The 25,324-nt window shown below is 41.3% G+C and overlaps 1 protein-coding gene across 1 annotated transcript in view; it reads left to right on the top strand.

Moving 5' to 3' along the window:
- Positions 1-24,696, top strand: part of LOC117510773 (dmX-like protein 1) — a 196,497-nt gene extending 171,801 nt beyond the window's left edge. Inside the window, 9 exon segments of the mRNA XM_034170628.1 lie at positions 6,951-7,069; positions 11,464-11,611; positions 18,266-18,326; positions 19,471-19,598; positions 20,057-20,134; positions 20,216-20,304; positions 20,431-20,483; positions 20,586-20,803; positions 22,706-24,696. Of these exon segments, the coding sequence (XP_034026519.1) occupies positions 6,951-7,069; positions 11,464-11,611; positions 18,266-18,326; positions 19,471-19,598; positions 20,057-20,134; positions 20,216-20,304; positions 20,431-20,483; positions 20,586-20,803; positions 22,706-22,942 (1,131 nt within the window). The 3' untranslated portion in view covers positions 22,943-24,696.
- The last annotated feature ends 628 nt before the right edge of the window (positions 24,697-25,324 follow it).

Genomic DNA, 25,324 nt, shown 5'->3' with positions numbered 1-25,324 from the left:
GACGTGAGAGCCACAGGCCTGTAGTCATTAAGTCCAGTGGTGCATGGTTTCTTGGGGACTGGAACTATGATTGAGGACTTGAAACAGACTGGAACATGGCATGACCCCCGTGAAGACTGGGGCCAGCTCATCAGCGCAGTGTCTCAGGGTGGCAGGAGAGACACAGTCTGGGCCCGGGGCCTTACATGGATTCAGCCTTTTGAAATGTCTCCTCATGTCCTCCTCTTGGACCGAGAGGGCAACAGGGGGAGTGGAGAGGGCAGCAGTGAGAGGGGGGAGGTCCAGAGTGTTTGAATATCCAGTTGTGTGGGGGGTGGGGAGGTGTGAGTCCTTGTCTTCAAACCGTGAATAGAAGACGTTCAGGTCGTACACCTACATCACTGCTTACACTAATTATGTAGAAAAAAATCTGGTGAATATTTAATGTTAAGGATACAAATTATTCTGAAGTATAAATTATAATCCTTGATATTATCTATTTTTGACATGGATATTTTAGAAATAGTTTATAATCTTCTGCAAGAGATCATTGTTATTTCAATGCAGTTGACTTTTCATGATGTCACAATTAGGGCAGTCACAATTATTACAATATTCGCCAATCGCGATTATTTTTCATATTCGCGAATATTTTTCATAACTGCAATTACCGTGAATTATTTGCTTTATCAACAAAGTTGCATAAACGACTCGAAATCTGATGTCATCGTGCAGCAGCAGCCGCACGCTGCCTGACTCACTCTGTTTCCTCTTGTCTTGGTCGGATGGTTAGCGAGGCTTGGATAATAACATGGAGTGTGAGGAGGTTCTGGTTCCAAAGCCACGCACCGCTGTGGATGCATTTCGGTTTTGTAGGGCTGGCTCGACTAGTCACGACTCCATCGATGACTGAAATAGTTAACAACTAATTTAGTAGTCGACGAGTCGTTTATTTTATTTAAGTCTTTGATTTTTCTCTCAGTTCATAGTTTTAGGCAGCGAGCCGTCCTACTGTCATTTGGACGTTCAAATTTTGAATACGACGGCCAATTAAAACAGCAGCCATCTTGTTCAAAGCCTTTTAAAATGCGCAGTTTACCGAAGGAGCTGTGTGTGTGTGTGTGTGTGTGTGTGTGTGTGTGTGTGTGTGTGTGTGTGTGTGTGTGTGCGCGCGCGCACGGAGTCAACTCACTGCAGACGGAGGCACGAGATATATATATCTCGATATATAGATTATATCTAAGTTTTCTGCATGTGTCCAGGTATTTTTTTCCTTCTTTATAAGAGTTTGGTGTTTGCATTTGCTCCACAAAGTTTTAAAACACAATAAAATGTTCACACTTTTCTTTATAGCAGTTCTGTAATTTGAGAAATGTAACAAACAACCACAAATCAGAAAAAGTTGTGACTATATGTAAAATGAAGATAAAAATAAAAATGTTGCACTATTCCCAGTTTCTCCACTCAGATGAGCCAAACATTCTTCCAGAGTTGTGTAATCATACTACGATAGTAGAATATAAAGAAGGGAAAAAAAATAGACAATATAATCGTCAATCGCAATTATTTGCCTGACAATTAATCATCTCCAGAAATTCCTAATCGTGACACCCCTAGTCACGATACTCATTTAAAAAGTAATGGTACAACTCATTACAGTTGATGTCATTATCATGGTAAAATGTTGTATTGTTCCATCCCATACAATACTGTACCATGCAGCATTTTGCAAGTATTGCTTTGTATGGGACATGCAAGAAACAGCCTTGAGCTTCAGCCTGTTCCTTTTGTGGCCATTGCTTGTACAAATTTTATTTTATGAATTAGATTGTTCTTCAAAAAAAAGTATGATTTGGGTCTTTATTTACATAAATTGATATGTTTTTGCTTCTTATAATGTACAACTGTAATAAACTTATTCTTAAAGCACCCTGTGTTGTATGTATAAATGTGGTTTTTGATGGGTTCTTTTCTTCATTGGTATGTCTACCAGAAGCATTTTTAAATATCAATCAATCAATTTTATTTATATAGCGCCAAATCACAACAAACAGTTGCCCCAAGGCGCTTTATATTGTAAGGCAAGGCCATACAATAATTACGTAAAAACCCCAACGGTCAAAACGACTCCCTGTGAGCAAGCACTTGGCGACAGTGGGAAGGAAAGACTCCCTTTTAACAGGAAGAAACCTCCAGCAGAACCAGGCTCAGGGAGGGGCAGTCTTCTGCTGGGACTGGTTGGGGCTGAGGGAGAGAACCAGGAAAAAGACATGCTGTGGAGGGGAGCAGAGATCAATCACTAATGATTAAATGCAGAGTGGTGCATACAGAGCAAAAAGAAAGAAACACTCAGTGCGTCATGGGAACCCCCCAGCAGTCTAAGTCTATAGCAGCATAACTAAGGGATGGTTCAGGGTCACCTGATCCAGCCCTAACTATAAGCTTTAGCAAAAAGGAAAGTTTTAAGCCTAATCTTAAAAGTAGAGAGGGTGTCTGTCTCCCTGATCTGAATTGGGAGCTGGTTCCACAGGAGAGGAGCCTGAAAGCTGAAGGCTCTGCCTCCGATTCTACTCTTACAAACCCTAGGAACTACAAGTAAGCCTGCAGTCTGAGAGCGAAGCGCCCTGTTGGGGTGATATGGTACTATGAGGTCCCTAAGATAAGATGGGACCTGATTATTCAAAACCTTATAAGTAAGAAGAAGAATTTTAAATTCTATTCTAGAATTAACAGGAAGCCAATGAAGAGAGGCCAGTATGGGTGAGATATGCTCTCTCCTTCTAGTCCCCGTTAGTACTCTAGCTGCAGCATTTTGAATTAACTGAAGGCTTTTCAGGGAACCTTTAGGACAACCTGATAATAATGAATTACAATAGTCCAGCCTAGAGGAAATAAATGCATGAATTAGTTTTTCAGCATCACTCTGAGACAAGACCTTTCTAATTTTAGAGATATTGCGTAAATGCAAACAAGCAGTCCTACATATTTGTTTAATATGCGCTTTGAATGACATATCCTGATCAAAAATGACTCCAAGATTTCTCACAGTATTACTAGAGGTCAGGGTAATGCCATCCAGAGTAAGGATCTGGTTAGACACCATGTTTCTAAGATTTGTGGGGCCAAGTACAATAACTTCAGTTTTATCTGAGTTTAAAAGCAGGAAATTAGAGGTCATCCATGTCTTTATGTCTGTAAGACAATCCTGCAGTTTAGCTAATTGGTGTGTGTCCTCTGGCTTCATGGATAGATAAAGCTGGGTATCATCTGCGTAACAATGAAAAATTTAAGCAATGCCGTCTAATAATACTGCCTAAGGGAAGCATGTATAAAGTGAATAAAATTGGTCCTAGCACAGAACCTTGTGGAACTCCATAATTAACCTTAGTCTGTGAAGAAGATCCCCCATTTACATGAACAAATTGTAATCTATTAGATAAATATGATTCAAACCACCGCAGCGCAGTGCCTTTAATACCTATGGCATGCTCTAATCTCTGTAATAAAATTTTATGGTCAACAGTATCAAAAGCAGCACTGAGGTCTAACAGAACAAGCACAGAGATGAGTCCACTGTCTGAGGCCATAAGATCATTTGTAACCTTCACTAATGCTGTTTCTGTACTATGATGAATTCTAAAACCTGACTGAAACTCTTCAAATAGACCATTCCTCTGCAGATGATCAGTTAGCTGTTTTACAACTACCCTTTCAAGAATTTTTGAGAGAAAAGGAACTTAGAATACATTACTGTTGTTTCCACTGTTACTTGAAACAGTTTTTATACACATTACCAGTAGCAGTTACCTTTCTTGGTTAAATGAAGCCACAATTTGTACTCCTTCGAGCCCTCCTCCACTGACTCCATCTTTGAAGTTTCAGCAGAGTGCACAGAGTTGTTGCAATACGGAACTGAGAGGGAGGAAAAAAACATCCCTGAATCGAAAACCTTTGAGGCAAATGATTCTGATGCATATGACAATTTGGAACACTGAACAAAAATATAAACGCAACACTTTTGGTTTAGACCCCTTGAGGGCGACAAGCATGCAGATGAGTTTCCCTGAGACGGTTTCTGTTTGTGCAGAAATTCTTTGGTTCTGCAAACCGATTGTTGCAGCAGCTGTACAGGTAGCTGGTCTCAGAACATCTTGGAGATGAACATGCTGGATGTGGAGGTCCTGGGCTGGTGTGGTTACACGTTTGTCTGCGGTTGTGAGTCCAGTTGGATGTACTGCCAAATTCTCTGAAACACCTTTGGAGACGGTTAATGGTAGAGAAATGAACATTCAATTCACGGACAACAGCTCTGGTGGACATTCCTGCAGTTAGCATGCCAACTGCACGCTCCCTCAAAACGTGCGACATCTGTGGCATTGTGCTGTGATAAAACTCAACATTTTGTGGCCTTTTATTGTGGCCAGCCTAAGGCACACCTGTTCAATAATCATGCTGTCTAATCAGCATCGTGATATGCCACACCTGTGAGGTGGGATGGATTATCTCAGCAAAGGAGAAGGTGCTCACTAACACACTTAGATTTGTGAACGATATTTGAGAGAAATGTCTTTTATGTATATAGAAAATGTTTTAGATCTTTGAGTTAGCTCATGAAAAATAGCAAAAACAAAACTGTTGCATTCTGTTTTGTTCAGTGTGCTTCTTAATTCTTATCTCTATGCACGCCATGGTCAAATGAATGTGCATTTCAGGTGCTGACAAGTTGATTTTTTTTATTTATTTTTTTTATGTCTCTGATTCACATTATTGCGTGATAGTTTGTGTTTTGTTGTTGGCAAAAATAAAGAATAATTGAATTTTGATCCTAATGCACATTATTTTGGCAAAGTATTACCCCTGCAGTGGCACTGTTTGGTCTTACAAGGCCAAAAGCAGCTGAAATGCAGTAATCTTAGTGTGACATCGAGGTACAGCAGAAGGTTCGCTGCACTCAAAACAGAATCAATCCCTACAAGCAGCTCAGAGGAATATTATGTTTTCAGTTTTCGAAAGCTTGTATGGGATGGACACTTTAAACCCTAACAGAGAAGTTAATGTGGCAGTTATATCTGGTGATTAGATGACACCTTTGTGCCAAATAATAAATTTGAGGCAGACAATAAATAACAGACCAATGTGAATGCAGGTAGCGTGAATGGAATTCACCATGATTTACAACAGCCTAATGATATGTATAAACATACATTTATACATTTATTATATAAATGTATGTTTGTGTGTGTGTGTGGAAAGTATTCACCGCGCTTCACTTTTTTTTTTTTTTTTTTTTGCTAGGTTACAGCTTTATTCCAAAATTGAGTAAATTAATTTTTTCCTTTGAAAATTCTACTCACAAACACCCCATAATGACGACACGAAAAATTTTTTTTGGGGGGGGGGGGGGTTATTAAAAATCAGCATTAGAATTAAGTATTCACACTCTTTGCTCAATACTTTGTTGTTCTACCTTTGGCAGCAATTATACCCTCAAGTCTTCTTGAATATGATGCCACAAGCTTGCTGCACCTATCTTTGGGCAGTTCAGCCCTTTCCTCTTTGCAGGACCTCTCAAGCTCCATCAGGTTGGATGGGGAGCGTCGGTGCACAGCCATTTTCAGATCTTTCCAGAGATGTTCAATCGCATTCAGGTCTGGGCTTTGACTGGGCCACTCAAGGACATTCACAGAGTTGTCCTGAAGCCACTCAATGATATATTGGGTGTGTGCTTAGGGTCATTGTCCTGCTAAATGTTGAACAGTTACCCCAGTCTGAGGTCAAGAGCACTCTGGAGCAGGTTTTCATCCAGGATGTCTCTGTACATTGCTACATTCATCTTTCCCTCAATCCTGACTAGTCTCCCGGTTCCTACCACTGAAAAACATCCCCACAGCATGATGCTGCCACCATCATCCTTCACTGTAGAGATGGTGCCTGGTTTCCTCCTGACAAACTCCAGGTGGGCTGCCATGTGCCTTTTACTAAGGAGTGGCTTCCGTCTAACCACTCTACCATGCAGGCCTGACTGGTGGATTGCTGCAGAGACACTTGTCCTTCTGGAAGGTTCTCCTCTCTCCACGGGGTATGCTGGCACTCTGTGAGTGGCCATCAGGTTCTTGGCCACTTCCCCAAGTAAGGCTGTTGTCCCCCGATTGCTAACTTCAGACAAGCGGCCAACTCGAGGTCGAGTCTTGGTGGATCTGAAACTCTTCAGTTTACAGTTGAGGGAGTCCACTGTGCTCATTGGGACCTTCAAAGCAGCAAAAATGTTTCTGTACACTTCCCCAGATTTGTGCCTCAAGGCGATCCTGTTTCGGAGGTCTACAGACAATTCCTTTGACTTCTTGCTTGGTTTGTGTTCTGACATGCACTGTCAACTGTGGATCCTTATATGTAGACAGGTGTGTCTTTCCACATCATGTCCAATCAACTTAATTTACCCCAGGTGGACTTAAGCTGTAAAAACATCTCAAGGACAGTCAGTGGAAACAGGATCCACCTGGGCTCAAAAATCTAAAAATGTTTTTCACATAGTCATTATGGAGCATTGTGTGTAGAACTTTATTAGTTTTTTTAAATTATCATTATTATTATTATTATTATTATTATTAATTATTTTTAATAAATTTGCAAAAATATCAAACTTTTTCGCATGATCATTATGGGGAAATATGTGCAGAATTTTTAGGGAAAAACAAATTTCATCCATTTTGGAATAAGGCTGTAACATAAAAATGTAGAAAAAGTGGAGTGCTGTGAATACTTTCTAGATGGTGTGTGTGTGTGTGTGTGTGTGTGTATAATTGTCAGTTGCACTTTAGGTTAATGAGACCACATGCTGAATTGATGCTAATGTATTACAATTTCATGTTTATACTTTAACTTGCCTAAATCTTTAAATATAGATATACAATGCCTTGTTTTCTTTAAGTTCTCCATCTCCTATCTTACCCTTTTCGCTTCTTTGCTTTTAGGCAAATCGTAATTGTTTGGTTATGGCATCCACACATGACATTCAGGAGCTCGATGTATCATCCATCTTGGCGACACAGATCTTCACATGGATCGATGATGATGAGGCCGAAGCCAGAGGGTAAGACAGTAGGCATACACATACGAGTGAAGGTGCCTTGTATAATCTTTACTGTATTTTATGAAGGCAGTTACTGAGAACATGACCTGACATTTTCTGCTTAAATTGAGTGCAGGTCTGTGTGACTTTGGCTGACAGTGTTTATTTTTAGGTCATGTGAGTGTATCTATACAATTTATATACAGGGTGAACACAAAACACTCCTTGGTCTCAAATATTTATAACATCAAAAGTCACATGAATAATTTTACAATTTTTGAAGAAGACTAATCTGCAAAAGAGAAAAAAAACTTGAGTTTCTGCAACTGTAGGTAACAAAATTGTCAAATTATTCACGTGACTTTTGATGTTATAAATACTTGAGACCAAGGAGTGTTTTTGTGTTCACCCTGTATATATTATGGCAGCATGGTGGATTAGTGGTTAGCACTGTTGCCTCACAGCAAGAAGGTCATGGGATCGATTCCCACCTGTGGCTTTTCTGTGTGGAGTTTGCATATTCTCCCTGTTTGCTTGGGTTTTCTTCAGGTGCTCTGGTTTCCTCACATCCAAAGACATGCAGGTTAGGTGAATTAGAAACTTTATAATTGTTCAGGTCTCAATTGTAAAAGAGATCTCAATCTCAGTGGGACTAACCTGGTTAAATAAAGGTTAAAAAATTAGCACCAAATAACAACAAAAGGCGCTTCACACAACCAAGGTCTAACCTTACCAACCCCTAGAATAACCACACAGGCGACAGTGGTAAGGAAAAATTCCCTATGATGATATTGAGGAAGAAATCTCAAGCAGACCAGACTGAGGAGTGATCCACTGCTTAGGCCCTTCTAACAGTTACAAGGTTTTTACAAAGGTGAAGAAGCAGAAGACAGGAATTCAAAACATGACGTAATAAAAGAATATGTATTTGATGAGAAGTCCATGCAGGTGGTTATGCCACAGGCAGGGGACACCCAGCAGTCCTCATGCCGTCAGTGGGCCTCTTCCCACGGCAATGTCCATTTTAAATGCAGACTGCAGTATGCACTCTGTCAGTCCAGCACCCTGTGTTCAGTAGCCGTCCCGCTATCCGTATCTCGGACAGAGAAAAAGAGCAGAATCAGTCTCCCTGAAAAACTACACCTACAATTCATCAGCAGTAAATCGACAGGAAAGCAGAGAAAATACTAAGGTGATTGCTAGCCGCTAGTCCTAAGCTTCACTAACAGGCCCAAAATTTAGATAAAGTTGAGACTGAGACCTGTCCCATTACTAATAAAATTAATTTAAAAGGATAGGAAGCATAGTTCTATACTATGCCAGTATGCTAGCCAAATGAAAGGGAGAATAAATCCGTCTTAAGTCTGGACTTGAAGGTCTTTACAGAATCTGAACATTTTATTGACACAGGAAGATCATTCCACAAAACAGGTGCACGATGAGAGAAAGCTCTGTGACCCACAGACTTTTTATTCACCCTAGGGACACAAACTAGTCCTGCACCCTGAGAATGCAGAGCTCAGGCCGGTACGTAGGGTGTAATTGGGTCAGCTCAGTAGGGAGGTGCTAGTCCGTGAAGAGATTTCTAAGTTAATAGCAGAACATTAAAATCCAACCTCACAGAGACAGGAAGGCAGTGAAGAGATGCCAAAAATAGGTGTAATATGGTCCAACTTTCTGCTTCGTGTCAAGAGTCTGGCAGCAGCATTTTGAAACAAATTGGAGAGCCCTAATGCTGGACTGCAGTAAACCAGAAAATAGAACATTACAGTAGTCCAGTTTAGAAGAGACAAATGCATGAATCAGGGTCTCTGATTCATGCATTAAACAAGCAAAATCCATTGTAGGGTGTTATCTAAAACATGAGAAAGGGGTGTTGTATGGCCGAGCAGAGCAAGTTCCAAAATGTGCTCCCAGCCAAGACGGAAAATAGACTCTAGTTGGTTGCCGTGTGCGTGTTGGCCAGTAAGAGTGCACTATTGAACCCAGTCTTCTGTAAATTACCAGTAAAGACTGGTCTCTTGGTAACTCGTGCATGTTTAATGTGGGAGCAAAAAAAAAAATTAGAGGTTGTCAAGCACTCTGTTATGGATTAGTAGGGAGAACCCTGCAAACACTACACATTATTTTTCTGTAAATGTAAAGTGTTTCAATGGAATCGGTTATCAAAGAGAAAAGATGATAGTGATGCGGTGCATGAATGTAGTTGTTGAAGGAATAATGATTCACTTAGTGAAAACTTAAGCTGGTGTTTTGTTGGCTGACAGTTATGACAGTTTTTGTCATCAAGCGATAAATCGCAGACTGATTATGAATTCACAAAACTGCTATCTCTGCTAAGGTTGGAATAGTTTTTCTTCAAGTCCGGGGTTGTTGTTTTTTTTTTGGGGGGGGGGGGGGGTTGTCTCTTTTGTTTTTTATTATTATTATTATTTATAGTTTTGGTTAGTGATGTGTTTAGACTGCCTGAGCACAAAGAATAGATTTCCACTGATCATCCTTGAGATGTTTCTACAGCTTAATTGGAGTCGACCTGGGGTAAATTCAGTTGATTGGACATGATTTGGAAAGACACACACCTGTCTACATATAAGGTCCCACAGTTAACAGTGCATGTCAGAGCACAAACCCAGCATGACATCAAAGGAATTGTCTGTAGACCTCTGAAACAAGATTGTCTCAAGGTACAAATCTAGGGAAGGGTACAGAATCATTTCTGATGCTTTGAAAGTTCCCATGAGCACAGTGGCCTGCATCATCTGTAAATGGAAGAAGTTCAGATCCACCAGGACTCTTCCTAGAGCTGTCTGCCTGTCTAAACTGAATGATTGGGAGAGAAGAACCATCGTCAGGGAGGTGACCAAGAACCTGATGGTCACTCTGTCAGAGCTCCAGCATTCCTCTGTGGAGAGAGGAGAACCTTCCAGAAGGACAGTCATCTCTGCAGTAATCCACCAATCAAGCCTGTATGGTAGAGTGGTCAGACGGAAGCAACTACTTCATAAAAAGCACATGGCAGCCTGCCTGGAGTTTGTCAAAGGGCACCTGAAGAACTGTCAGACCATGAGAAACAAAATTTTCTGGTCTGATAAAACAAAGATTGAACTTTTTGGCGTGAATGCCAGGCATCATGTTTGGAGGAAGCCAGGCATCATCCCTACAGTGAAGCATGGTGGTGGCAGCATCATGCTGTGGGGATGTTATTCACCAGCAGGAACTGGGAGACTAGTCAGGATTGAGGGAAAATTGAATGCAGCAACATACGGAGACATCCTGGGTGAAAACCTCAAACCTGCCCAGTGCACACCAGTGGTCATTCTCTGATGAAGACAGCAGAACCACAAAATCCAGAAATTCAACTGTGAAGTCACCCAACTGAACACCCTCCAGTACCTGACTGCCAATCCAGAGGTACTATATCACATTTCCATGCAACACTGTATAGCTGTGACAGCCCAACAACATCCAGAGATTTCATCTCGGAGGGTATCTCTGCCACTCCCTTCAACTTGCCATTGAGGAGTTTTTTGATTACCTCATTGACTTTCACCAGGAAAATGATTCTTCCAAGTCTTCCATCCCTGCCTCATCAGGAGCGTTGAGGAGATTCTCAGTGTTTCCTTACACTGCCCGATATTCCCAGTCTTGGTTAGCAGCTCTCTTCCATTGCTGAACACAGGTTTGGCTAAGAACTGACTCCCTTTCATCTGACTGGCCTGAGTCATTCTCGAAGGCCTCTCCAAACTCCTCCCTCACTGGAGCTTTTGTCTAAACAACCTTTGAGGCTGCGGCCCTTCTGGCCTGCTAGTACCTGTCCGCTGATTCCACAGACCTTTGTGCCAACCAGCCATGAAAGACCTCCTCCTTCAGCCTGACTCTTCCCACACTGCAGAAGTCCACCAGTGGGTTCTTGGGTTGCCACCACGACAAGTACTTACAACCATCTGGCCACAACTCAAAGCAGTCGCATCAACAGTGGAGGTCTTGAACATGGACCACTCTGATTCCATGTCCCCAGTCTCCCTTAAGATGAAGGCAAAGTTCCTTCGATGGTGTGAGCTGAAGGCGGTCTGGATAGGTTCTTCCAGCAAACCTTCCCAGAAGCCCCTCAACACGTTTAGGCCTTCAGTGGCTTACCTTGCCATGTGACCCTGCTCATCACCACGTGGTGATGAGTTGACAGCTCTACCCTTGTCTTCATGCAAGTGTGAAAGACACATGGTCATAGATCGGATGACATGATTATAAAATCTATTTTTTTTTATGCACTTTTCAATGAATTGAACGTCTGAGAAGTTACATACCATTGCTTCAACTCACCAGGTTTTTGTTGTTGTTAATGCCTTTCCCAAAAATATTTAACTGTTTTGCTGACATAAAAGTGCATGTATAATTAAGTTTCTGTGTATGTGTAGTGTTGTTGGTGATGACTTTCTCGTGGTCCATACACGTGATGACTTTGCCACACTCCATGGTAGCACACCCTACAGCCACAGCAGCCCTGGCACACCCATCAATATGCCGTGGCTGGGAGGTGTGCAGACTGGGAGAGGTGCTTCTGTGGTGAGTTTTATTTTTCGGTATCTGATCCCTGTCAAAGGATTATAAAACTGCGTGTTTTTACCTTTTTAACTGGCAAAAATGTTTTTAATTATTGTCCTTCAGTCCATGCTGCAAAACTGAGCCTGCAACTTTGCTCCTGAAAACTAAACTGTTTGGGTCCTCAGGAAGTCTGTGTGTTTCAGCTTAGCAGTGTGATTTTTATTGTTGGTATTTGTCAAAGTTGCATCAGTTTAATTTGTCACAACAGAGGCAGTTTTTAAAACTCTCCCTGAATTCATGATTTAATAAATAAGAGGTTGTCACAGCGTAGCACCAACACAAACTGTTTGTGACAGCTGGAATGATGACTCCAAGTGGTTCAGGTTGACCAAAACCACCACAGAACACTAAAAAAAAAAGTGTTGGCTGTGATCATGATGCCAGTGTCGCGGACTGAACGGTTTCCCCCTAAAAAATCGTCCGCCCTGCCCTCACTGAGCATGCATCAATAGCCGCGGTTCACCGATTATCATCTCGTTTCTGCTTCAAACTGCACTCCAGTCATTTATCTCAGTGACAGATATCTGAAGCTTTTGTACAACAACCATTTCCACATAAATTCAGCATTATTTCATCATAAAAGATGGAGGAAGCGATCAGAGCGCCACAGCTACACAAGCTGCTAGCTGATGCATTCACTGCGCATCGATCATTTCAAAGCGTCACAGAGTATCACTTCGTTTCTGCTTATAACGGCCTTGTATCTGCTTAAAACTGACTTTAGAATTATTTAAGAGGTTTTAGCTTGTCATCTGATGGTTAATAATCACATTAATCCATTTGATCGCTTTGGATGAAGACTCTTTCTCAGACAAGGTGCTGAGGTCCGAAATGACGCATGCGCAGTGGAGGCAGGTCGGACCAATTTTTAGAGGGGAGCGTTTGGTCTGTGACACTGGGGTCATTATTGGCATATTCCTAATCTTTACCACCACTGAGGTGCTCTTGAGCAAGCCCCTGAATCCTCAGCTGCTGTAGTGGATTTGCTCAGTGACCAACAGACCAGGCTGTCTGTATTAAGCAGAACAACGTGCAAATAATAAACACTTAACAAATGAAGCAGGTGATGTTTAGTTATCAACTGTAGGTTTGCATATCTTTATTTCCATGAAAATCTTTAAAATGTTTTGTAGAATATTCAGTAATAATATCAGAAGCATCATCACTGATTCTCTTGTTACGATTTTGACACCTGTTTTCGTAGGACCCAAATCTGTCGTGTGATCTGGATTGGTCTTTACTTGGCAAAACAATTTGGCCTTTGCAGGTGTATAATTGGGAGCTGAAAGGAGTCGTGTACAACCCCTGGAAAAAATTATCACCACACGTTAACCAAGCTTTCTGCTGTAAATTTAAAAGAGAAAAAAAAACTAATTCAAAAGCTGAGTATTCCTACTTCATTCTGAGCTAAATTAATTACTGTAATTAATGACATATATCTTTCAAGTCGAAGAAAACAAATGGCATTATCAGCCCCCCATCACCACCAGTACTGGTCTTTGGGCTTTTATATCTAAACTATTTGAGGGCTTCACTAACAGTAAAAAGTAGTTAAGAAAACAGACAAAAATATTCACATTTAAGAAGCTGCAGCCTTGAACCCCCAGGCTGGGCGGCGCAGGCCCCTCCTGCTGCGGCCTTCACCCACTTTGCCTCAGTTCGGAAGATGGACTACTTCAAGTTCAGTGCACATAAACAATGTCAAATGTATATGTGTTGTCTTTAATTTTGATGTGTGCCATTATTACGGTAAACAAGTAATTGTGGATTAATTGCTGTATCTTGTCTGAGGTAATTGGAGTGTAATCATAATTGCCCTTTTTTGGGATCAATAAAGTTGTCTGAAGTCAGAAATCAAAAACATTTTATTCCAAAAATGGCTCAAAACAATGGATTTATTCAGAAAATAGTTGGCAACTAATTTAGTAGTCTGGTAATCATTGATTAGTCATTGCACCTATATTATCAAATTATACTCTCTAATCTTTTTTGTGTTTTGTTGAAGCCATATTTCTTGTCCAATCGCTCATGTAGATTTGTAAACCCTGTTGTTAAACTTTGAGCTAACTGCATTTGATGGAGAACTTAATGTTGCCTGTGTTGACAACGTGGTCTCCTATATTTGTATAAAGTACGAGGTCTGTCCATAAAGTATCGTACCTTTTTATTTTTTTCAAAAACTATATGGATTTCATTCATATGTTTTTACGTCAGACATGCTTGAACCCTCGTGCGCATGCGTGAGTTTTTCCACGCCTGTCAGTGACGTCATTCGCCTGTGAGCACGCCTTGTGGAAGGAGTGGTCCCGCCCCCTCGTCGGATTTTCATTGTCAGGAAATGGCGGAATGAAAAGGACTTTTTTCCCATCAGAATTTTTTCAGAAGCTGTTAGAGACTGGCACCTGGAAATCATTCGAAAAATTTATCTGGCTTTCAGTGAAACTTTTACGGGCTTCACAGAGAATAAGGACTTTAACTACAGGTTTAAGGACCCCTTTAAAGGACGGTCGGTGCACCGCGCTGCGAGCTGCGATGATGCGGCACAAACCACTGGATCATTTCTAAGCTGATGGCTCTGTGGATACGAGACCGTCGTGTGCTCTTTCTCTGGTTATCACAAGACCTGGACATCAGCCATTGTCCAGCAGATTTCACTTTTAACAAGAGATTTTGTCATGGAAAGCCGCGTGGAGGCTTCGCGCGTCACGACCAATTCGCTGATGAAGCGAGACAAAGGAACACGTCTGTTTCGGAGTGTTAGAGGACAAGTTGGGACATGTCCAGCTCTCCACAAGTTCTTTTATACTCACTCGACTGGTAAGCACTGAAAGCTGAGATAGACATGTCCCAACTTGTCCTCTAACACTCCGAAACGGAGGTGTTCCTTTGTCTCGCTTCATCAGCGAATCGGTCGTGACGCGCGAAGCCTCCGCGCGGCTTTCCATGACAAAATCTCTTGTTAAAAGTGAAATCTGCCGGAAAATGGCTGATGTCCAGGTCTTGTGATAACCAGAGAAAGAGCACACGACGGTCTCGTATCCACAGAGCCATCAGCTTAGAAATGATCCAGTGGTTTGTGCTGCATCGTCGCAGCTCGCAGCGCGGCGCACCGACCGTGCTTAAAGGGGTCCTTAAACCTGTAGTTAAAGTCCTTATTCTCTGTGAAGCCCGTAAAATTTTCACTGAAAGCCAGATACATTTTTCGAATGGTTTCCAGGTGCCAGTCTGTAACAGCTTCTGAAAACATTCTGATGGAAAAAAAGTCCTTTTCATTCCGCCATTTCCAGACAATGAAAATCCGACGAGGGGGCGGGACCACTCCTTCCACAAGGCGTGCTCACAGGCGAATGACGTCACTGACAGGCGTGGAAAAACTCACGCATGCGCACGAGGCTTCAAGCATGTCTGACGTAAAAACATATGAATGAAATCCATATAGTTTTTGAAAAAAATAAAAAGGTACGATACTTTATGGACAGACCTCGTATATCTTTAGTGAAGCTGTCGAATGGCTAAATGAGGTTAAATATTTGGACTAATGAAAATGTATCAAAAAAAGAAAAAAAAATCTATTTTTCCCCTAAACAGAGAGGTTTTCTCCTTTTCTTTGTTCCATGAAGCTTTAAATTGAATGTACGAGGGCTGTCAATAAAGTATAGGTCTTTTTTTTTTTCAAAAACTATATGGATTTCATTCATATGTTTTTACGTCAGACATGCTTGAACCCTCGTGCGCAGGCGTGAGTTTTTCCACGCCTGTCGTTGACGTCATTCGCCTGTGAGCACTCCTTGTGGGAGGAGTCGTCCAGCCCCTCGTCGTAATTCCTTTGTCTGAGAAGTTGCTGAGAGACTGGCGCTTTGTTTGATCAAAATTTTTTCTAAACCTGTGAGGCACATCGAAGTGGACACGGTTCGAAAAATTAAGCTGGTTTTCTGTGAAAATTTTAACGGCTGATGAGAGATTTTGAGGTGATACTGTCGCTTTAAGGACTTCCCACGGAGCGAGACGTCGCGCAGCGGTCCCAGGCGCCGTCGTCAGCCTGTTTCAAGCTGAAAACCTCCACATTTCAGGCTCTATTGATCCAGGACGTCGTGAGAGAACAGAGAAGTTTCAGAAGAAGTCGGTTTCAGCATTTTATCCGGATATTCCACTGTTAAAGGAGATTTTTTTAATGAAAGACGTGCGGGCGGATTGCAGCGTCGGCTCGCAGCCGCTGCGACGCTCCGCCACAGGAAAAACACCTCTGTTGGAAGCCTTAAGGACAAGTTGGAACATGTCCAGCTGTTAAACAATTTCTCATATACTCACTCCACTGAAAGCCATCAAAAGCCGCCTGGATTTTACAAATGGTTATCAACACGGAGGTGTTTTTCCTGTGTCGCCGCACCGCGCCGGCTGCATCCCGACGCGCGGACCCGTCCGCACGTCTTTCATTAAAAAAAATCTCCTTTAACAGTGGAATATCCGGATAAAATGCTGAAACCGACTTCTTCTGAAACTTCTCTGTTCTGTCACGACGTCCTGGATCAATAGAGCCTGAAATGTGGAGGTTTTCAGCTTGAAACAGGCTGACGACGGCGCCTGGGACCGCTGCGCGACGTCTCGCTCCGTGGGAAGTTCTTAAAGCGACAGTATCACCTCAAAATCTCTCATCAGTCGTTAAAATTTTCACCGAAAACCAGCTTAATTTTTCGAACCGTGTCCACTTCAATGTGCTTCACAGGTTTAGAAAAAATTTTGATCAAACAAAGCGCCAGTCTCTCAACAACTTCTCAGACAAAGGAATTCCGGCGAGGGGCTGGACGACTCCTCCCACAAGGAGTGCTCACAGGCGAATGACATCACCGACAGGTGTGGAAAAACTCACGCATGCGCACGAGGGTTCAAGCATGTCTGACGTAAAAACATATGAATGAAATCCATATAGTTTTTGAAAAAAATAAAAAGGACCTATACTTTATTGGCAGACCTCGTATTTAAGTATTTAGACCACTGATCAGACATAAGTTTTATTAAGGCCCAATCTCAATTCTCTTTTGTTCCCCTTCACCTTACCCCTTTAAAACAAGGGGTAAGGCAAAGGGGTATGCCTCTAGCCCTATGAACTGAGACACCCCTCCACCTTACGGGAAAAAAAACTGCCCGTCTCAAACTGCCGTCTTCACTGTTTGTCAACATGGCAACCGAAGCACAACTTGTTGCAGTAGCCTGTTTGCTCTTTTTGTTTTTTCGCCTGTCTGTGTAAATGCAAAGAAATAGAAGAAGTTGCAGATTTCTTCGACGCATCGCAATCATGTTGGAGAATTTTGTGGTATTAATAATTAATTTAATTAGTAATTTACAATAATTAATAGCATTAATAAGTAATTAGTAATTAATTAATGTTAATGCTAATAATTAATAGTAATTTATATTGCTAATTGATGAATTCATTAATTAGTAATTAAAATAAATAAACACTTGAAATATATCAGTCTGTGTGGAATGAATGTATACATTATACAAGTTTCACTTTTTGAATGGAATTACTGAAATAAATCAACTTTTTTATGATATTCTAATTATATGACCAGCACCTGTATGTATGTTATGTGCTGCATCTAGTTCTGTTAACCTTATATTTCTTTTTCAGATTGTCCCATTTTTTGGCATCCAGCACTATTTCCTTTAGAAATTTCCTTGACGAATAATAGCAGTCTATTGAGTCTATATACATGTCCTGACGTCCTAATATGATGTGTTACACATATACGTGTGTGTATATATTTTCCAACTTACTCCCATTGGTGAAACTTCTCATTTTCTGCCTGAAAGCTTATTAGGAGACGAGTGTGTTCAGGGCTCCCTGTTTGTTTACAAAATACACATGCGTTACAGACCTTGAAATCCAACAGCAGGGATTGATATTATCTAAAGATTTATGAACATACAAATTAATGTGCTTACACTTCATCATGATTTTCTCCATTGTGAGATATAAAAGTGCCTTATCATTGCATTCATGTGTATATGCGTTATAACGCCTAAGCACACAAGCGAAGTTATGATATTCTTCAAAATGACTATATGCAACATGCATCCAGCAGCATACCCATTGCTGTCATAGGCAATTGCCTGTAAAGTTTTTTGGCAAGTTCTAACTTTCTAAACAGTGTAATTTGTAATGAAAGCATTACATTTGTGCGGCTCTTTCAGCGCCATGTTTGTTTCTTTGATAAGCTCCTCCTACCCCTCCAAACGGAGTGTGCATCCAGATTTCCTCCGTTTGAAGGGGTTTGTAGCCCTCCGCCTACCCCTCCGCCTCGCTGCAAAAAGAGAATTGAGACACCCCCGTCTCTTGTGCCCGCGCAAAACGGAGGGGAAGGGGTAAGGGGAAGGGCCAAGGGGTAGAATTGAGATTCAGCCGAAGACACCATCTTGGTTTAATAATTGTGATGCACACTTTTCATTATTTTTAACTGGTACATTAAAATTGTTTTGTTTTTTTGTTTTAGTGTGACTGCATTTGGGGTATTACAATAGAATCTAACAGTTGTTAACAATAATACATGGATAAATATGTTTAGTGCTGAGTAGGTTTGTTTTACTGTATTTCTCCTAATTTTCTTCCTGCAGATGATCAAGCGAAACCTCACCAATGTGAGGAGGATGACCTCTCATCCCACCCTGCCTTACTGTAAGTACACCTGATGTCAACATTGTGTGCTTCACGTTAAAGGTCTTCACGGGATGATTGTTTTAACAAAAATGGAAGCTGTTTCCTCTTATTGTACTAAATTGGTCATGGTATCCATGAACATAAAGACAGTACCTTGTAACCTTGACTGAAATGACTGACCTTGCCGGGACAATTCTGGAATCTACATTTGGTCCAAATTGGATTGAAAATCAAATGGATTGAACTAACCCTTTATCCAAATGTGTCGTTTTTGTTTTGTTTTTAAATGGCAATTTGGGAGTCAGCCTTCAGCGACATACAAAGTATGGTGGAAATCAGCACAAAAACTTGGGAAGTGTAGTCCAACAAACAGACCTTGACCCCCTGCTGGGCTGTTGCAGAAGCTGCCCCATATATGTGCCATGGTTGATGCAAATTGAACTGTAAATTTTAATATTTGACCCCAGTAATCTTGACCCATTGATAGACCTTTGGCAAATTTGACCTTACCTGGCCACTTCTACAACCCACCTCCATGTGTGTGCCATCTTTGGTACAGATTGGAGTGAAACCAAATCCCAATTTTTACATTTGATCACAATGACATTGACCTTTGCTTAAACAAACCTGTTAAGGGCAATTCTGTGAATAATGTTGATCCACGTTTCATGGACATCAGCAGAAGGACTTGGAGGGATGTAACAGATGCATAAACCAGACTTTTAACCCTAATGACCAGGACTTTTGCCAAAACAAATCCCTTAAGGGCTTTGCAATAGACTGGCATCCTGTCCAGGATGTACCCTGCCTCTCATCCTGTGACTGCTGAGACAGGCTCCAGCTCCCTGAGACCCTTCATTGGAGTAAGCCGGTATAGAAAATGAATGAATGAGAATCTCTTAAGGGCAGTTCTGGGTTCAACATGGTACATGCATATATTACGTTTGGTGTAAATTGGCCCAAGCACCTTGATGTAGTCATGGAACAAACAACCCTTTGTCAAAGTAAATTATATTGATGTAGTTTCATTACAGTATGATGCCCCAAGAAGTGTAAGATGAACAGTTTACTTCATCAATTATGCAGAAGGTCTTGGGAAGAGTAAAACGGCAAGAAGAAGCCATCATACACATGACTGTTCCATTTTTGTCCCATTGTTCAGACCTGACAGGAGCGCAGGACGGGAGCGTGAGGATGTTTGAGTGGGGTCATTCCCAGCAGATAATCTGCTTCAGAAGTCCAGGCAATTCCAGGGTCACCCGGATACGATTCAACCACCAGGGGAACAAGGTGACCACTTTTCACACAGTTATTGGGTACACCATAGAGGTAACAGGGTGTTATTATTAGCTTTGCAATGGGACTGAATTGTGATGAAAGCCTCTCAGATCCAGCAGTGTTTTCACACTTCTTGCAGCGCTGGTGCTGAGGCACGAAGCACAGCGGGAGTTTGGCTTCAGCACACATTGCGATTCAACTAATCTGAACTCAGGCGCTTGCCTCAAGCTAATCATTTTCTCTGATGGTGCTTCTTATTTGCCACAGCTAACTTATCTGTCTGTTCCGCTTGGAGGGGCATGCAATATGCTTAAAAATGTTGGAAAATGTGTGCAGAGCTTTTATGATTTGTTATTTATGCTTACATGATTGTTGATGGGGTTCCAGCGGCCAACCATACATTTTTGTCTGTTAGACTGGTGTAAATATGCTGCTGTAGTTTTTCGCTTGATGTCTGTCCTCTTGTGTAGTTTGGGATTGTGGATGCAGATGGAGGTTTGAGTCTCTGGCAGGTCAACACGAGCGGGAATGCACCCAAACCGTACTTGGTAAGGAAACATGCAGTGATGTTAAATTATGCTGCTTTTATCTCTCCGCTGTTTTTACTCAGTGTCGTGTGTGTGTGTCAGACTTTGCAGTGTCACAAGACAGCTCACGACTTTGTTTTTGTGGGCTCGTCCTCCCTCATTGCCACTGCAGGCCTTTCCACAGACAACAGGTATGAACGGAGGCAAATTTAATTTCCTCTTCATGAGCTTGTAGTTAAACACGGAGACTGTTTGCATTCAGCTGGGACAGTCCATCCCTCCTTGGACATGTTGATCATCTTTAAATCTTTCTGCAGGAACGTGTGTCTGTGGGACACTCTGGTGACTCCTGCAAACAGCCTTGTGCACGGTAAGATGCAGCAACTGAGAAACATTTCACCTTAGAAAACTCCTTTGAGGAATCCTTTTGTTTTTGTTCACCTTCCTCTTTCCTCTTTCTTTCTCTCCTCAGCTTTCTGTTGTCACGACTCAGGTGCGACTGTGCTCTCGGTGGCCCTGAGACAGCAGCTGCTTATCACAGGGGGGAGGAAGGGCTGGATCACTGTGTTGGAGCTCCATCACCGCCACCAGCGGCAGAGCTTCCAGGCCCATGACTCGCCAATCAAAGCGCTGGCCGTTGATCCTACTGAAGATTGCTTTATCAGTGGATCCGCTGAGGGAAACCTCAAGGTCTGTTGGCACCGAGAGTTACCGCGTACAGATGTGACATACAGCCAAACCCAGACTCCCTCAAGACAAAATACAACCTGGATAATTGAATCATGACTCGTGGGTGCACAAGGGACAGCGTTAAACCACACCCCCTCCGTATAGATTAATTATCTTAAGCCAGGAAAACATCAGTTTTCAGATATTTAATTTTACGTATATGAAGGAAATTTTTCTAGTCACTGAATCCAAACGTGTCCTTACCAAAACCTCAGAACACATGGATGATCAGACAGTGTTTGGCATGTCCAGTGAAGTACAATTACAACAGGTTATGATCAAGTGTCTCCTGTTGATTTTTAATTGGGCGGGGGGGGGGGGGGGGGTAGGATTTGATAAGCATTTCTGATTCTTCCTGCTCCTTCTCGAATATATTTCTTTTTTGTGATCAAGATTAAGTGACATACTTTGTGCTTTAGTTTTGATGAACTACAGTATATTGTGTCTGAGTGTTTGCAGACAAATGAACTAAACACTTTGGTGGAGATGTGCCACATATCAGCCTGTGTATGTAAATGTTGCATGTAAACAGAGCTACTACTGACACACTTCCTGCATCTGTATTTCACAATAAAAGCCTTGCAGCGGCTCGGAATGTAAAGCATTAGCAGGAAGAAATTTCACCGACTGTAAGTTAGGGGTGCACAGTACACCGGTGTCCTAGTCATCACTGGTGTGATGGAAATTAATGATCATTTTGGTGCAGCAGCACTCGGGCAGTGCTGATCGCAGGTCTGTTTCCTGATCTGCTGAGCTCCACGCATTACTCAAAACAGCTGTGAAAAAAAAAATTCTTACAGTTGCAACTGGGTATAAAGTCTTTTTCACATGAATACATAAGGTAACGGTCATGGACGTGGTTAAACTGATTCTGTTGGGTGAACCAGTGGGCTTCTGCGCTGCACACTTGTTTAAGCCTTTGGTCATTAAGTTCAGCTGTTAAAGGTATAAAACAGTGTAGTGGGAAAAAAAATTTAATTTAATGTTTTCGTTTTGTTTTGTTTTTTCCCCATCCAGATTTTATATTTGAAGTAGATTTGAAAATGAAAATAGTCCATGTTAAACTCTTCCACAAATAAGATAAATATTAAAAAAGGGGCCATACAGTGCAAAAAGGTAATAATATACAGTCACCATACAAACATTTAGGTCGTGTGTCCCACCCCTACGGGAACATAACATCAGTATTCACCTCAACACGCCAGAATAACTCAAGTCCACAGCAAACAGTTCATGTGTACACTTGCGCGACTGATTTTTATAATTAAACATGTTCACGATCATAAAATAATCATCTGATTTGATGCTAATGTGCACGTGCCGTGTTCATGCTGGTGTCTTAGAGTTCACAAACACGAACTGAGGTGACAAAATGATCGCATGTTGCGAAAAATGTCATGATTAGTAGCTGTTCAGAAAGGCAGCGCAATGGAACGGGTTGGAAATGGTTTTGGGGACAGCGCCATTCATGGATTTTACTTCAATATACGAGTGATGTTCAGTTGATTTTCTACATTGATGAAGCTTCAGACAAACTTAAAAAGCTGTGTGACGTTAGCTGAGCTTCGCCTGACTTTAAATATTAACACAAGTGCTGCATATTTATAAGCTTTTAAACGATTCTGGTCCCTGGAAACGAAAGATTAAATAGTCGTCTCAGAAATTTCTTATCAAATAATAACATCCCCAGTCTGGGAATTTGAATCAGTTGGCTCTCAGAGAATGTTCGCCTGGCGTCTTCCTGTCTGCCATCTGGACTAATATTATGTAACATGCTACTTTTCCTTTATTTATTTTTTTAAAGGAATCCAATCTTAGGTTCAGAATCTGTGGATAATAAGGGATGTATTTTTCCTTCCTCAGGTTTGGAGCCTGGCCACACAGAGCCTGCTCTACACCTTTCCAAACGAACACGCTCGCCAGTCGCTCTTCAGGAACCTCGGCACAGGCGTCATGCAGATAGAAATGGGACCGGCCAATCACATCTTCTCCTGCGGCGCTGACGGAACCATGAAGATGAGGCTCCTCCCCAACCCCTTCAGCATTGGCAACGAGAACAACCACAGCAACGTCAAAAACGATGTCAAATTCATCATATAGACGCAGTGTTAAGTCAAAGAGATTTGACTGGACGTTTTGTTTTGGGAGGGGTGGCAGCTGAAGAATGACTTTGAGTAATTGCTTGTCGGCGAACACACAAGCGCCGTAAGCAGCATTGCTGTTCAAAGCAGCCACAGGGTACCAATCAACAGCACATTTCTCCACAATAAACGGACTCCTGGTTTTTGTGGGGATGCAGATTATTTGAACCGGAGGCTGCAAACGTTCTTACCTCAACATTCACTATTGAAGCAGCCGTCAGACTGTCCAACGCCGCAATCAAAGCCACGGAGCACAGCGCAGTCGTACAAAAGCACAGTGTCCACTTCCCACAAACAAACAAGGCCTCCCTGTGCAGGACAACCAGGATCACATTTGTACACATCAACATATCGTGTGATTATATTCATATTTCAGGCCTTTTTTTTCCCCTCCCCTCCAGTAGGACTTAACATAAAGAAAATAAATGTGATTTGAAATCAAACATTTAAACTGAATCCAGTTTCAGTTGCCACAGGTTTCCTGTTGTAGTTTCCATTTGCACATTTAAATTAAGCAAATTCTTTGTATTGAAAGGCGAGACAACAGGGCTGCTGGTACGATGAGTAAACTATTATATGAAGTTCATCAGCACCTCGATTTAACCAGTGATGATGATATTGTCAAGTGTCCTTAATGTGTGGAAACTGTGGTGCTGTCAGGTTGGTGCTCAGTGCTTTAATGGGGACACGATGATTAAGACCTTTACTGACTGCATTTGTGGAAGTGTCAAATGTTATAAATCATGTAGCCGGACCTTTGACAATGGAGAGGTTTTGGTACAGGTACACAAATTTTAATTGGAAAAAAAATTTTTTTCTCTCCTTTCAGTGTTTTATTCCAGTAATGATGCACTCTTCACTTTTCTTGACTCCAAACTTTAATTTTTCCAGATGGACCAAGGTCAGAAACTACCTTGGACACTGTTGTTTACTTTGTTGTATTAATTTTATTTTGCAGTTTAACTTGTTTGCTTTGCAGAGCTCACCTAGTGTGGCAGATTACAGTAATAAAGTCAACTGCATTTGTTTGTTTTATTTTTTTTTATTAAATTTATGTTGCTTTCAATACATGCTTGGAAATGTGAACTATGCTGTATATTTTTGATGTCTTGCACATAAATGAGGGAGTCATTAATTTGATTGAAGGATTCTGATTGACAAAGCTAGTCATTGACATGTCTGCTGCTGTGGAGGAATGCACACATTAGCTTTAATTTCAGGATGATTATTCAAGTTAAGAAAACAAATGTCCATTATTACTAGAGATTGGTGACGTTCATCACTTTATGAAGAATATGAATTTATAGGAATAGATTTACAAAATATAAAACTTTAGAAACATTAACTGCCAACTTAGCAAATCTAAACTTACCGCTTTTCACCCCGAAATTATGAGGTAAGCCTAAGGTTTGTTTCCATACAAATCAGTGATTGGTAAACTACATGTATTCCTACAGCAACTGGAGAATAAAAATAATTTTTAATCAAAGCTAGTGCTCTTCTGCTTAATATTGCTTATTTTCCCCTCAGAGGGTCATATCAATTGGAATCAGGAGTCTGAACGACCGTAATGGTTCCTCACACAATCACGTTTTCTCTTTAATCTTGCAAATGTGAATTTAAGCAGATAATTCTAATTTTATAAAGAAGCTAGTGTAAATCCTGTATGTATTACAGAACCTATACTGCTGTAATAAAAACATGCAACACGAACCAAGGCTCTTATTTTGAAATCACAGCACCTGATAATGCTGGTTGTTGTTAAAGGTGTTGTTTCTGCTTCACCCAGTTCCAGTGGATACACAGTCGTTCAAAATATTGTGCATCCAGAAAGTATTCACAGCACTTCCCTTTTTCCACATTTTATGTTACGGCCTTATTCCAAAATGGATGAAATTTACCCCCACCACCCAAAAAAGTCTGCACAATACCCCATAATGACAAAATCCAACAAGTATCCAAAAGTGTATTTTATGGCTTTAATTTTGGGACACCAGCCGAAGGTTGTTGAAAAAAATGCGATAGACGTCAGTTATTTTGGTAACCGTTCTTAAAATTTGGATGTGGAAACACACAATAGCGTAGCTGACACGTTCAATAAGTTCTGTGGCTGCCTGGAACATGTCAAATACATTGACATATGTCAATATGCGTTGGAGATAAGCGTTATACATAGGTTCAAAGCTAATTACTCAAACATTAAAAATAAGTTTTGGGTATGTTAGACATTATCTCAATGTATTTTGACTTATGAGTAACAAGTACGTGCGTCAATAACTGCATAACATCTAGAATGTAGGGCCCGCGGATGCCGGATGCATGATCCATGCGTAGAAAATAT

This window comes from Thalassophryne amazonica, chromosome 5 (assembly GCF_902500255.1).
Source record: "Thalassophryne amazonica chromosome 5, fThaAma1.1, whole genome shotgun sequence".
In the NCBI taxonomy this organism is placed as follows: domain Eukaryota; kingdom Metazoa; phylum Chordata; class Actinopteri; order Batrachoidiformes; family Batrachoididae; genus Thalassophryne; species Thalassophryne amazonica.
Note: the sequence above shows the minus strand (reverse complement) of the source record. Positions and strands in the feature narration are given on the sequence as shown.